Source organism: Staurois parvus, unplaced genomic scaffold (genome assembly GCF_062004578.1).
Source record: "Staurois parvus isolate SC_StPar_1 unplaced genomic scaffold, SC_StPar_1.0 ptg001236l, whole genome shotgun sequence".
NCBI classification, from domain to species: domain Eukaryota; kingdom Metazoa; phylum Chordata; class Amphibia; order Anura; family Ranidae; genus Staurois; species Staurois parvus.
In genome coordinates this window covers 36,506-52,338 of record NW_028319032.1, presented here as the reverse complement: position 1 = coordinate 52,338, position 15,833 = coordinate 36,506, and the positions used below count along the sequence as shown (strand labels likewise).

At 47.6% G+C, this 15,833-nt stretch overlaps 1 protein-coding gene across 1 annotated transcript in view; it reads right to left on the bottom strand.

Annotated features, from left to right (window-relative positions):
• MTHFS (methenyltetrahydrofolate synthetase) overlaps positions 1-14,423 on the bottom strand; it is a 28,686-nt gene extending 14,263 nt beyond the window's left edge. The window contains exons 1-2 of the mRNA XM_089660391.1: positions 14,277-14,423; positions 650-911 (exon numbers count right to left, since the gene is read on the bottom strand). Of these exons, the coding sequence (XP_089516517.1) occupies positions 650-911; positions 14,277-14,423 (409 nt within the window). The remainder of the gene's footprint in view (positions 1-649; positions 912-14,276) is intronic.
• Between the last annotated feature and the right edge of the window lie 1,410 nt (positions 14,424-15,833).

Below are 15,833 nucleotides of genomic sequence, written 5' to 3'. Positions count from 1 at the left end.
GTTAAAGGCGAATTCCAGGCTTAGTAGATTTTTACATAGCTACATTGGTCCAGCTTGCACCCATGTACAGCACATTCAAAAAGTATTCAGACCCCCTTCAATTTTTTTAATTTTATGTTGCAGCCTGATACTACAGTTGTATAAAGCGGAGCTCCACCCAAAGGGGGACGTTCTATTTTAATGCTTTGTCCCCCGGTCCCCATTAAGGATTGGCACCTTCGGGTAGAGGGTATCTGAATTTGACAGGAACCCGCTCCCACTGCGATCGCCTAAGTGATCGGAGGCGGAAATCGCCCCTCCCTGTAGTCTTCAGGGACACATGACAGGTCCCAGAAGACTACGGGGCCGTACACAAAGCGCAGCGTTTCTCGTACATGCGCAGTGGGCACCCGGCTGTGAAGCCGCAAGCTGTCACAGCCGGGTGCCCACACTGAAGATGCCGGGGAGAGAAGATGGCCAGTGAAACCAGCTGTGGTGAGGACACCGCGGGACCGAGGGACAGGTAAGTGGCTGTATTTTAAAAGTCAGCAGCTACAGTTTTTGTAGCTGCTGACTTTTCTTTTTTTTTCCAGCTTTTCTTTTTTTTTCTCTCATTAATCTACACTCCGTACCCATTCCACTTAGACGCTCACAGAAACCTCTCGCTCACCCGTGGACAAAGCTTCCTCCCGGCGTTCTTCCTCCCCGGGCTGGCGGATGTTCCACGTGGTCACTGGCAAGTTTTGAATTTCCTCCACCGAGCTGAGCTTCACCATGTCCATGTGATTGGTGCCACGCTGGTACCGTGGAATGAAGCAGGACTTGCCTTGCCTGAAGATGTCCCGTAGGATGTCCCCGGTCTGGATCTCATCTGGCATGTTCAGGAACACTGCGATGCGCTGAGCGGCCCGGTATCGGTCGTGAGACAGCAACTGCAAGGACATTTCATTATCAGAATAGGAGGACACTGGGGATTGGATGGTATGATTGGGGATAGGACTGGGGATAGGATGGTATGATTGGGGATAGGATGGTATGATTGGGGATAGGATGGTATGATTGGGGATAGGATGGTATGATAGGGGATAGGATGGTATGATAGGGGATAGGATGGTATGATTGGGGATAGGATGGTATGATTGGGGATAGGATGGTATGATTGGGGATAGGATGGTATGATAGGGGATATGATTGGGGATAGGATGGTATGATTGGGGATAGGATGGTATGATTGGGGATAGGATGGTATGATTGGGGATTGGATGGTATGATTGGGGATTGGATGGTATGATTGGGGATTGGATGGTATGATTGGGGATTGGATGGTATGATTGGGGACAGGATGGTATGATAGGGGATAGGATTGGGGATAGGATGGTATGATTGGGGATAGGATTGGGGATAGGATGGTATGATAGGGGATAGGATTGGGGATAGGATGGTATGATAGGGGATAGGATGGTATGATAGGGGATATGATTGGGGATAGGATGGTATGACAGGGGATAGGATGGTATGATTGGGGATAGGATGGTATGATAGGGGATAGGATGGTATGATTGGGGATAGGATGGTATGATTGGGGATAGGATGGTATGACAGGGGATAGGATTGGGGATAGGATGGTATGATAGGGGATAGGATGGTATGATTGGGGATAGGATGGTATGATAGGGGATAGGATGGTATGATTGGGGATAGGATTGGGGATAGGATGGTATGATTGGGGATAGGATTGGGGATAGGATGGTATGATTGGGGATAGGATTGGGGATAGGATGGTATGATTGGGGATAGGATGGTATGATTGGGGATAGGATGGTATGATTGGGGATAGGATGGTATGATAGGGGATAGGATGGTATGATTGGGGATAGGATGGTATGATTGGGGATAGGATGGTATGATAGGGGATAGGATTGGGGATAGGATGGTATGATTGGGGATAGGATTGAGGATAGGATGGTATGATTGGGGATAGGATGGTATGATAGGGGATAGGATTGGTGATAGGATGGTATGCAGAAACAAATACAGAGTCAATATTTTTCGTAGCGGGGATCTTGCAGTGACCTGAATCTTGCAGATGCAGCTCATTACTTTTCTCTTTGTAACTTACAGTTACAAAGCTCACCCCCCCCCCCCTGCCACTTGCTGGTCTACCGTTAAAAAAAAAAAAAAAAAACGATCTGACTGTGTGTTTGGCTGAAGGTGGAGGCGATGAGAGACTCTATGGTCTTTGATTGCCTCTATCATTCATGATGGAGTACCAGAGCGACATCATGACGTCACATCCGGTCGGCGGCGGAAGAAAACTTTTTTTTTTTCTTTTTTTACAGCAAAAGTTCAAAAAAATATATATTTTTTGATGTGTTGCTTGGAAAGGTAAAGAAGAGATTGGTTTTTTTTTTTTACCCTCAGATCGCTCCTTAAAGTGGTGTTCCACCAAAAAGGGGAAGTTCCGCTTTAAAGACTGGTCCCCCGCTCCCCTTTAAGGATTGGCAACCTTTGGGGAGCAGGAGGGGGGGGGGGTACCCGAAATTGACAGATACCCGCTCTCAAATTCTGCTGCAATCGCTAGGCGATCGAAACGGAAGTTTCATCCCCCCCCCTCCCTCTCTGTAGTCTCCTGGGACACGTGACAGGTCCCAGAAGACTACGGGGCCATTCAGGAAGCGCAGCGCTTCTCGCGCATGCGCACTGGGCACCCGTCTGTGAAGCCGCAAGCTGTCACAGCCGGGGGCCCACACTGAAGATGCCGGCCTCCTGGAATACAGGACGGCCGGTGAAACTGACTGCAGGGGACACACCACGGGACCGAGGGACAGGTAAGTGGCTGGTTTTTAAGCTGCGGACTTTTACACCCCGGTCACACTGGGTGCGACGTGTCATACCCTGCGGCTTGCAAATCACATGCCAAGTCGCACCCTATTGTCCGCAATAAGAGCGGTGATATCGGTGCGGTCCCGACTTGGTCGGATCCGCACCGATTTCTAAAGTAGTCCATGTACTACTTTTGGTGCGATTTGCATAGACCTCTGTGTCAGACGTCTTGCAAATCGCACCTGAAATCGGCATGTCACCCGACTTTGAAATCGTGCGACTTCACTGTAAGTCGCGCAATTTCAAAGTCAGGTTTGATGTGACCGCGCTGTTAAGGACCTGCCATGCATATTTCTGGTACATGAGATGCTTACATTCCTTGTCATAGGAATAAAAATGATTAAAAATAAATAAAGAGACAATAAAAAAAAAATAAAACATTTTTTAAAGCGCTCCCATCCCTCACGCGCAGAAGCGAATGCATACGTAAATCGTGCACGCATGTGTAAATGGTGTTTGCAGCACACATGTGAGGTATCGCTGCGAGCATTAGAGCGCGAGTAATCATTCTAGCGCTAGAACGCCTCTACCTCTAAACTGGTAACCTGTAAAAATGTTTAAAGCGTCGCCTATGGAGATTTTTAAGTAGCGCAATTTGTCGCCATTCCATGAGCATGCGCCATTTTAAAGCGTGACATGTTAGGTATCTATTTACTCGCCGCAATGTCCTCTTTCATATTTTACAAAAAAAACTATTCGTGGTATATATTGCGTTTTGTATTTTTTTTAAATTCACTAAAGTGTATTTTTTCCAAAAAGTTGTGTTTGAAAAACCGCTGTGCAAATACCATGTGCCATTAAAAAATTGCAACAATCGCCATTTCATTCTCTAGGGTCTTTGCTAAAAAAAAAAATATATACTGTTTGGGGGGTTATAAGTAATTTTCTAGCAAAAAAAATACAAAATGTAAACGTGCCAGAAAATGCTCGGTCTTCAAGTGGATATTATATCTACTGACAGTATTTTATACTTTTTTTTTTCCAGATTTCTTCAATTACTTCCTGGTTTCAAGGCTAGGCCAAAATGATGTCATACATCCCAGGAGTCTTCATGGGAGGGGCTTTCTCAGCTAAGTACATCGTCCTGCCTGAATGACTGAGCTAAGGACAGACGAATTCCAGAAAGTAAATGCTTTATGAATTATCTGCCCTTACTCAAGATGGCCACGGCTAGAAATGCTGGGGGGAAGGGGGGCGGGGGGGTTTCAAAGTTTTTTCACAACAAAATAAAGCATACAGTACCAGCAATTAGGCATGGGCTGCATGCAGTTCTATATATTACTGGTTCAGGCATTAGACTGCTAAAAGAATAAAGTTGACTATAGCACTGAGATAAGTCACCCAATCTAGTCTCGACCCTCCCAGCCAATCCCCAATCATACCATCCTATCCCCAATCATACAATACAATCCCCAATCATACCATCCTATCCCCAATCATACCATCCTATCCCCAATCATACCATCCTATCCCCAATCATACCATCCTATCCCCAATCATACCATCCTATCCCTGGCCACTCGAAACCGCAGCTAGCAAGGAAATGGCTGCTTTGTTAGTGAGTGGCTGTCTCCAGCTCCCTGCACTTGCCCAAAGATGGCATGTCCCCTCCCTGTCTTGGCATTCCTAGTGTAGGTACTTGCCTTGGCCAAGTGCTGGGAGCCAGAGACAGCCACTCACTAGCAAAGCAGCCAACTCCTTGACATGCCCCCTCCTGGTCTCAACATTGCCCGTGTAGGTACTTGCCGTGGGCAAGTGCTGGGAGCCAGAGACAGCTACTGGCAAGCAAACTGGTCGTCATCTTGACATGCCCTCTCCATGTCTTGGCATTCCTCATCTTGGTACTTGTTTCAGACAAGTGCTGGGAGCCAGAGACAGCCACTCGCTAGCAAATCAGCTTTGCTGGTGTAGGCATCTGCCTTGGTCAAGTGTTGGGAGGCAGAGACAGGCACTCACTAGCAAAGCAACCAACTCCTTGACATGCCCCCCTTCCCCCCAATCTCAGCATTCCTTGTGTAGGTATTTACCTTGGCCAAGTGCTGGGAGCCGGGGATAGCCACTTGCTAGCAAAGCAGCCAACTCCTTGACATGCCCCCTCCGTCTCAACATTTCCCGTGTAGCTACTTGCTGTGGGCAAGGTCTGGGGAGCCAGAGACAGCTACTTGCTAGCAAACTGGTTGTCATCTTGACATGCCCTCTCCATGACTTGACATTCCTTATCTTGGTACTTGTCTCAGACAAGTGCTGGGAGCCAGAGACAGCCATTTACTAGCAAAGCAGCCATCGCCTAGGCATGCTCTGTCCCTGACACAGAATTTCTTGTGTAGTTATTTGCCTCGGGCATGTGCTGGGAGCCAGAGACAGCCACTCGCTAGCAAAGCAGCCATCTCCTTGACATGCCCCCTCCCGGTCTCAGCATTGTCCAGTTAAGTACTTGATTCAGGAAAGTGCTGGGAGCCAGAGACAGCCACTCGCTAGCAAAGCAGCCATCACCTTGACATCCCCCTTCACCCCCATCTCAGCATTCCTTGAGTAGGTATTTGCCTTGGCCAAGTGCAGGAAGCCAGAGAGAGGCACTCACTAGAGAAGCAGACAACTCTTTGACATGCCCCCCCCCCCCCCCAATCTCAGCGTTCCTTGTGTAGGTATCTGCCTTGGCCAAGTACTGGGAGCCATAGACAGACATACACTAGCAAAGTAGCCAACTCCTTGACATCCCCCCCACCCTAATGTCAGCATTCCTACTGTAGGTAGTTGCCTTGGCCAAATGCTGAGGGCCAGAGACAGGCGCCCGCTAGCAAAGCAGCCAACTCCTTGACATCCCCCCCCCCCCCGCCCCAATGTCAGCATTCCTAGTGTAGGTACTTGCCTTGGCCAAATGCTGAGGGCCAGAGACAGGCACTTGCTAGCAAAGCAGCCATCTCCTTGACATGCCCCCTCCTGGTCTCAGCATTGCCCATGTAGGTACTTGCCGTTCGAAGTGCTGGGAGCCAGAGACAGCTACTGGCAAGCAAACTGGTCATCTTCTTGACATGCCCTCTCCATGACTTGGCATTCCTTGTGTGGGTACTCATTCCAGGCAAGTGCTGGGAGCCAGAGACAGCCAGAGGCAGACATCTCCTTGCTAGCTGTAGTACTTGGGGCCAGTGTGGACGGGGGGGGGGGGGGGGGGCAGGCGCCCTCTCCAACATCACAGCTACCATGAGGGCACCTAGAAGACGGGACAGATGTATTCTCTTCTATCAGGAACTGAATATTGTCAGAGAAAAGTGACCCATCTTCTCGAAGTTCTCCCTGAAGAGTGGTCAGGTCTATGGATATGAAGCCTCTGCCTGATCCGGCCCCAAAGAATGCCTGGATTGGGTGACTTATCTCGGTGATATCGGCAACTTTCATCTCCTCGCAGTCTATGACCTCAACCACTAATATCCAGAACCGCATGCAACCCATACCTAATTGGGGCAGCACAGCGGCTAAATGATTAGCACTTCCGCCTGACAGTACTCGGGTCATTGGTTCAAATCCCAACTACAGCACCACTACCTGTCTGGAGTCTGCATGTTCTCCCTGTGCCTGCGTGGGTTTCCTCCCACACTCCAGAGATATGCTGGGAGGTGGATTGGCTCCTGTCAACATTGACCCTAGTATGTGTATGTATGAATGTGAGTTAGGGACCTTAGATTGTACGCCCCTTGAGGGTTAGGGACTGATATGAATGTACAATATATATGTAAACTAGGGTTTAGGGTCGCTGGTTCAAACCCCAACCACAGCACCACCTGCCTGGAGTCTGCATGTTCTCCCTGTGCCTGCGTGGGTTTCCTCCCACACTCCAGAGACATGCTGGGAGGGGAATTGGCTCCAGTCTAAATTATCCCTAGTATGTGTATGTATGAATACAAGTTAGGGATCTTAGATTGTACACCCCTTGAGGGTTAGGGACTGATATGAATGTACAATATATATGTAAACTGGGGTCGTTGGTTCAAACCCCAACCACGGCACCACCTGTTTGGAGTTTGCATGTTCTCCCTGTGCCTGCGTGGGTTTCCTCTGGTCGTTGGTTCAAACCCAACTACGGCACCACCACCTGTCTGGAGTCTGCATGTTCTCCCTGTGCCTGCGTGGGTTTACTCCCACACTCCAGAGATATGCTGGTAGGTTAATTGGCTCCTGTCTACATTGGCCCTAGTATGTGTATGTGTGAATGTGAGTTAGGGACCTTAGATTGTACGCTCCTCGGGGGCGGGGACTGATGTGAATGTACGATAATTATGTAAACTAGGTTCGTTGGTTCGAACCCCAACTACGGCACCACCTGCCTGGAATTTGCATGTTCTCCCTGTGCCTGCGTGGGTTTTCTCCCACACTCCAGAGACATACTGGTAGGTGAATTGGCTCCTGTCTACATTGTCCCTAGTATGTGTATGTATGGATGTGAGTTAGGGACCTTAGATTGTAGGGCAGCACAGTAGCTAAATGGTTGGCACTTCCGCCTGGCAGTACTCGGGTCGCTGGTTCGAATCCCAGCTACGGCACCACCTGCCTGGAGTTTGCATGTTCTCCCTGTGCCTGCGTGGGTTTCCTCCGGGTACTCCAGTTTTCTCCCACATTCCAAAGACATGCTGGTAGGTTAACTGGCTTCTCTCTAAATTGTCCCCAGTATATTTATGTATGAATGTGAGTTAGGGACCTTAGATTGTACGCTCCTCGGGGGTGGGGACTGATGTGAATGTACAATATATATGTAAAGTGCTGCGTAAACTGACGGCGATATATAAGTACCTGAAATAAATAAATATCATCTACAATCCACACTTAATTGCTGAACGATACTTAAACTTATAGCACCAGCCAATCGACCTGCGCTGGGCACACATAGAAGAGGATGCGTGAGATCGATAAACAAAGACAATTACTGGCAGCCAAACCAATTACCTCTCTAAGGAAATCGACGTAAAGCGAAGCGAGCCTGGAAGAGTCACAGGCCAGGTAGGCGACGCGGCTTAATACAAATCGGAAAATCCGCGTCTATTTATTTATTTATTTATTTTTTTACAGTAACCCAACAAGTTGTAGTTACAAGTCTGCGCTGTCTATAATCCGAGGATAAACCATGAAATATGAAGAAATCCATTCAGTCGCGCTCATGCCTCCTGCAGGTCATACGGGTAAACAAAGGATCTAAAAATAAAAACTACATTTCAAGGGTAACTCCACGTTGGTGGGAAAAAAAATAGCAAGCAAAAAAAAAAAAAAAATCTATCATATACAATGGCGACACAAGTCACAATGTAACTGGATGTGATTAAAAATTTCCTTTCCTTTTCAATCTGCAATCGCTCTCATTTTCTGTCAAATACAATATGGCCGAGGGGGGGAGAAGCGCATTCTGGGAGGACATCGCCCTCCCACAACTGGAAAACCGCGCTGCAGCCGTCATTGGGCTATAGAGCGGTTAGCAAATGGTTAATGGGAAGGTGCGATTTTTTTTTTTTTTTTTATTGACCAAATATGCACCAAGAAGGATTTTTAATCCCAGTCACTTAAAGGGTAACTCCACTTTCATGCGAAAAAAAAATAGCAAAAAAAAAAAAGCCCAAACGGACCAGTGTGAAGGCATACATTGGATTTAAAGGGATGCATTTCTCTTGAGCGTTTCTGGTGCAAAAGTGCATCAAAAGCTGCTCAGTGTGAAAGCAGCCTATTGGTTGAAAAGGTGCCGGAAATAAATTTGTACATTTGTTACACCCAAGCACTTAACCCCTTCCCGTCCGGCCACTGTTTATAAACGGCAGGGCGGTGGCAGTACAGGGCTGGGTTGCCGTTCATAAACGGCACCCGCATTTTCAAGCTGTGCGCGCTCCCTGGTCTGGGGAGGCATATCCATGGGGGGGGGGCGCACAGACCTCTACAGGCTAGACAATGGCACCCTGACTGCCATTAGGTATGGGGATGAAATCCTTGGACCCATTGTGAGACCCTACGCTGGTGCAGTGGGTCCTGGGTTCCTCCTGGTGCGGTGGGTCCTGCGTTCCTCCTGGTGCGGTGGGTCCTGCGTTCCTCCTGGTGCGGTGGGTCCTGCGTTCCTCCTGGTGCGGTGGGTCCTGCGTTCCTCCTGGTGCGGTGGGTCCTGCGTTCCTCCTGGTGCGGTGGGTCCTGCGTTCCTCCTGGTGCGGTGGGTCCTGCGTTCCTCCTGGTGCGGTGGGTCCTGCGTTCCTCCTGGTGCGGTGGGTCCTGCGTTCCTCCTGGTGCAGGACAATGCCCGGCCTCATGTGGTGACAGTATGCAGGCAGTTCCTGGAGGAAGAAGGAATTGATACCATTGAATGGCCCCTTCATCCAATAGAACACATCTGGGATGTCATGTTTCGGTCCATCCGACGCCGCCAGGTTGAACCTCAGACTGTCCAGGAGCTCAGTGATGCTCTGGTCCAGATCTGGGAGGAAATCCCCCAGGACACCATCCGTGGTCTCATTAGGAGCCTCCCCCCGACATTGTCAGGCATGCATACAAGCACGTGGGGGCCACACAAACTACTGAGGGCCATTCTGAGTTGCTGCAATGACATTTCACCAACATGGACTCGCCTGCTGCATCATTTCTTCACTTTGATTTTCGGGGTGTCTTTGATTTCAGTCCTCTGTAGGTCGATCATTTCCATCCAACGATGGGACGTCCTTACGTTCCTCACCCATCCCCCGTCCATGTCAGTATAGAGATCCAGCAGGAGATTCCTCCCCATTGGGATCTGATGGGTTTTCAGAGTCTTCCTTTCATTGTTTTGAGCCGTGTATAACGCTCCTAACAGCTTTTTTCTCCATGTACCGTATGGCTCCATGCACACTACTTTAGGCTATTTGCTTTTTTTGAGCATCAACATCTAGGAGCAGAGAAAAAAATTTTTTTGTAGTTTTTTTGGAGCGTTTTCCAACAGAAAAAAAAATGCTAAACTCTGCTAAAATGCTCCTAGCAGCTTGTTTTCCTCTACATATACTGTAAGAAGCAGAGGCGGACTGACCATTTGGAAACGCGGGCACTGCCCGAGGGCCCGGGGTCAGTAGGGGGCCCCATGAGATGCCCCCGGTACCTTTTTCATAGGCTTTTTTGAGTTTGGGCAAGGACACAGGGGCCCCATGATCTCCCATGAGTTGTCAGTCCGCCCCTGGTAAGAAGACCGAATAAAACGCGAACGCTCCTAAACCCCTCTGAACGCTACTAACAGCATTTTTTATCCGAATTTTTTTAGCTAAAAAAAAAAAAAAAAAAAAAAAAAAAAAAAGATAGTGTGCATGGAGCCTTATATTTGACCCAAAAATTGTGTATTATTATATTGTGTTTGTATGCATTAAAATTCAATAAAGTGTATTCTTAAAAAAAAATAAATAAATTGATGACTCATCCCTGGCCCCATGCAGCTGCCAGCCAGGAGATTCCCCGGTGTCGGCTGAAAGTAAACAAAGGGAATTGATGCTTGATGATGTCATCACCTAAATATGGAAATGACTGTCTGCATCATAGCAACCGATGACTTGTCCTCGGCACCATGCCGCTGCCAGCCAGGGGTTTCTCTGGGTGGCGGCTGAAAGTAAACAAAGGGGTGGATGCCAGTTCATGCCCCTACCTAAATATGGCAATGGCAACTGGCATCCTAGCAACTGATGACTCACCCTGGCCCCATGCAGCTGCCAGCCAGGAGATTCCCCCGGAGTCTGCTGAAAGAAAACACAGGGGTTGGGTGCTGGCTGATGTCATCACTTAAATATGGCAATGGCTGCCTGCATCATAGCAACCGATGACTAGTCCTCAGCACCATGCAGCTGCCAGCCAGGGGTTTCTCTAGGTGCCAGCTGAAAGTAAACAAAGGGGTGGATACTAGTTAACCGCTTCCCAACCGCCTTATAGGAGAAATACTGCTACAGGGCGGCAGAGGTGCGCAAAATCACGTTATATATATATATATATATATATATATATATACAGTGGGGATCGAAAGTTTGGGCACCCCAGCTAAAAATTTGTATTAATGTGCATAAAGAAGCCAAGGAAAGATGGAAAAATCTCCAAAAGGCATCAAATTACAGATTAGACATTCTTATAATATGTCAACAAAAGTTAGATTTTATTTCCATCATTTACACTTTCAAAATAACAGAAAACAAAAAAATGGCGTCTGCAAAAGTTTGGGCCCCCTGCAGAATTTATAGCATGCACTGCCCCCTTTGCAAAGCTGAGACCTGCCAGTGTCATGGATTGTTCTCAATCATCGTCTGGGAAGACCAGGTGATGTCAATCTCAAAGGTTTTAAATGCCCAGACTCATCTGACCTTGCCCCAACAATCAGCACCATGGGTTCTTCTAAGCAGTTGTCTAGAAAACTGAAACTGAAAATAGTTGACACTCACAAAGCTGGAGAAGGCTATAAGAAGATAGCAAAGCGTTTTCAGATGTCAATATCCTCTGTTCGGAATGTAATTAAGAAATGGCAGTCATCAGGAACAGTGGAAGTTAAAGCAAGATCTGGAAGACCAAGAAAAATATCAGACAGAACAGCTCGCAGGATTGTGAGAAAAACAATTGAAACCCACGTTTGACGGCACGATCCCTCCAGAAAGATCTGGCAGACACTGGAGTTGTGGTCACTATTCCACTATGAAGAGATACTTGTACAAATATGGTCTTCATGGAAGAGTCATCAGAAGAAAACATCTTCTACGTCCTCACCACAAAAATCATCATTTAAACTTTGCAAATGAACATTATAGACAAGCCTGATGCATTTTGGAAACAAGTTCTGTGGACCGATGAGGTTAAAATTGAACTTTTTGGCCGGAGAGAGCAAAGGTACGTTTCGAGAGGAAGGGGCACAGAATTGAATGAAAAGAACCTCTGTCCAACTGTTAAGCATGGGGTTGGATCAATCATGCTTTGGGGTTGTGTTGCAGCCAGTGGCACAGAGAACATCTCACGAGTAGAAGGAAAAATGGATTCAATAAAATTTCAGCAAATTTTGGATGGTAACTTGATGCCATCTGTGAAAAAGCTGAAGTTAAAGAGAGGATGGCTTCTACAAATGGATAATGATCCTAAACACACCTCGAAATCCACGGGGGATTACATCAAGAGGCGTAAACTGAAGGTTTTGCCATGGCCTTCACAATCTCCTGACCTCAACATCATTGAAAATCTATGGATAGACCTTAAAAGAGCCGTGCGTGACAGACAGCCCAGAAATCTCAAAGAACTGGAAGACTTTTGTAAGGAAGAATGGGCAAAGATACCTCAAACAAGAATTGAAAGACTCTTGGCTGGCTACAAAAAGCGTTTACAAGCTGTGATACTTGCCAAAGGGGGCAGTACAAGATATTAACTCTGCAGGGGGCCCAAACTTTTGCAGACGCCATTTTTTTGTTTTCTGTTATTTTGAAAGTGTAAATGATGGAAATAAAATCTAACTTTTGTTGACATATTATAAGAATGTCTAATCTGTAATTTGATGCCTTTTGGAGATTTTTCCATCTTTCCTTGGCTTCTTTATGCACATTAATACAAATTTTTAGCTGGGGTGCCCAAACTTTCCATCCCCACTGTATATATATATATATATATATATATATATATATATATATATACGCAGCCGTGGCTGTCAATCACTGGGACCCGGACGGTAATTACTCACCGGCGCCTGGTGAGTTACAATGATCACCGACGGGGAGGACTGTTTTGTTTACTAACAGTCCTCCTCCCTGTCGGCTCGAGCACACTGCACAGCACAGCTATCCAGAGCAGTGTGCTTACAGTGAAGCCCCCTAGTAAAACACTCCCAGCACACAGTTAACCCTTTGATCGCCTCAGATGTTAACCCCTTCCTGCCCAGTGCCATTAGTAGTGTCAGTGCTTTTTAGTTGCACTGATCACTGTATTGGTGTCACCGAGGATGTCAGTGACGCCAAGTCAGTTCCCTCCCCCCAGTGTCAGAATGCCCGCCGCAGTCCCGCTATAAGTCGCTGATCGCCGCCATTACTAGTATTAAAAAAAAATCCCAGTATCTATCCCGCCATTTGTAAATGCTATAGCTTTCACGTCAACCAATTAATTTCCACGTATTGGGATTTTTTTCAGCAAAGACACGGAGCAGAATACATTTTGGCCAAAATTTATGACGACATTTGATTTTTTATTTTTTTAGTGGACATGTTTTATAGCAAAAAGTCCAAAATATAGTTTGTTTTTTTTTCAAAATTGTTGGTCTTTATTTATAGCACAAAAAATAAAAATAAAAAATGCACAGGCGATGAAAGACCACCAAAAGAAAGCTCCATTCGTGGGAAAAAAAAAAAAAAAAGGACGTAAATTTAATTTTGGGTGCAGCGTTGCATGACCGCGCAATTGTCAGTTAAAGTAACGCAGCGCCGTAACGCAAGCAATGGCCTGGTCAGGAAGGGGGGGTCCTCTGGAGGGCAAGGGGTGGAGGAATGATCTGGAGGGCGAGGGGGGGAATCCACTGGAGGGCGAGGGGGGGAATCCTCTGGAGGGAGAAGGGGGGGGAATCCACTTAAGGGCGAGGGGAGAGGGGGAATCCTCTGGAGGGCAAGGGGGGGATCCTCTGGAGGGAGAGGGGGGGGGATCCTCTGGAGGGTGAGGAGGAGAAATCCTCTGGAGGGCGAGAGGTGAGGGGATCCTCTGGAGGATGAGGGGGGAATCCTCTGGAGAGCGGGGGGGGGGGGAGAAATCCTCTGGAGGGCGAGGGGGGGGGAATCCTCTGGAGGGCGAGGGGGGGGGGGGAATCCTCTGGAGGGCGAGGGGGGGGGGGGGAATCCTCTGGAGGGCGAGGGGGGGGGGGGGGAATCCTCTGGAGGGCGAAGGGTTAATGCCCCTACCTAAATATGGGAATGGCCCCTGGTATACTAGCAACTGCTGACTCCTCCCTGGCCTTCATGCAGCTGCCAGCCAGGAGATCTCCTGACAGCTGAAAGTAAACGCCTCGATACTGGCGCAAAACTTTGCGCCGGCAGCGTTAAAGGGGCCATACCACCAGAAGAGTAACATTGTCGCTTACGTTTTCGCGCGTGCTTTGTGTTGTCTCATGGTTATGTTGTAATAATAGCAAATTTATGAAAGTAATCTGTTGTGGGGCCCTCTGGACATATTGGGGGCCACACCTGAACCCTCCATGTGTGAGGGCAGCTACATTAATTCACACCAAAGCTCTTCAAAAGTTAACCCCGCCCCTGCAATTGGTCTGAAGTTCCTCTCACCCCTCATAATGACACTCTGACTGTAACCTGAAGACTTCGGGGGGAAAAAAACCCATTTGCCCATACTTAATATGGACGCTCGGTGATCTCTCCGCTTACTGCGCACGCGTACTGTAACAGCGCTCTTAACCAGAGGCAATACCGAACGGCACGCACCTTCCGGGTCACGGACTGCGATTGGCGAAGCTTTTCTGGGTCGCTCAGGGCTGAAATCCTTTGCTTCAGCTGAGCCCTCAGCGCCCGCTTTGCAGCGTGAACCGACGCCATCTCTGCTACAGCTCCGCCCACACCCACGGATGTCATTTAAAGGCCATGTGACGTAGAGAGGGCGGTGCTGTCAGCAGAGAGGGGGAGCCCGCTGGGGTCACGTGACCAGTGGACGCCTGCGGAGGAGGAGGAGTCAACACAGGAGTGAAGGATGATTGGACAATATTTTAACCACTTGTTTACCAGGACAAATTTTTAGGTTTTATTTTTTTTTGGGCTAAAAAGTTACTTTCACTGTTTGATTTCTGGGGCATTTTTTTAAAAAAAAATCACATATGTTAACATTAGCAGAAAATTAGGTAGAAACCCCCCCAAACGTCCCGTATTTTCTGGGAGCGGAGACCCCCGGAGAATGAGATGGTGGTAGTAGAAACTTTTTATTTTCCACTATATTTTCACAGCATATAATTTTCAGGGAAAAAAAATACAACAAAATGATTTGTCGTGCAAAACACGTGATTGTACCCAATGTTTTTTGGTATATAAAGAAAAAAAGATGAGATGGCATCAAGTTCAGAGACACCAAACGTGTCAAGTCTTAAAATGACGCATGACCGTGTAATTTCGTAAAAACGGTGCTATGCTAAATTTTTCATGGGTGACACTTTAAAAGCCTTTACAGGTTATCAGCTTAGAGGTAACTATGAATGGCAGCCCCACAATTATTGATTTCACTCCGACGTTTGCAAAGATGCCTCACATGTGTTGCACAATTAAAAAAAAAATAAAAAATTAAAAAAAAAATATATATATATATATATATATATAGGGGCGTATTTGCCACAAGGCAAACAAGGCGTTTGCCTAGGGAGGCACTTTTCAGGGGGGCCCTATTCCTCCCACTGACACAGATGATGGGGCGCTATTCCTCCCACTGACACCAATGATGGGACACTACTTCTCCCACTGACACCAATGATGGGACACTATTCCTCCCACTGACACCAATGATGGGGCACTATTCCTCCCACTGACACCGATGATGGGGCACTATTCCTTCCACTGACACCAATGATGGGGCACTATTCCTGCCACTGACACCAATGATGGGGCACTATTCCTCCCACTGATACCAATGATGGGGCACTATTCCTCCCACTGACACCAATGATGGGACACTATTCCTCCCACTGACACCAATGATGGGGCACTATTCCTCCCACTGACACCAATGATGGGACACTATTCCTCCCACTGACACCAATGATGGGGCACTATTCCTCCCACTGACACCAATGATGGGACACTATTCCTCCCACTGACACTAATGATGGGGCACTATTCCTCCCACTGACACCAATGACGGGACACTATTCCTCCCACTGACACCAATGACGGGGCACTATTCCTCCCACTGACACCAATGATGGGGCACTATTCCTCCCACTGACACCAATGATGGGACACTATTCCTCCCACTGACACTAATGATGGGGCACTATTCCT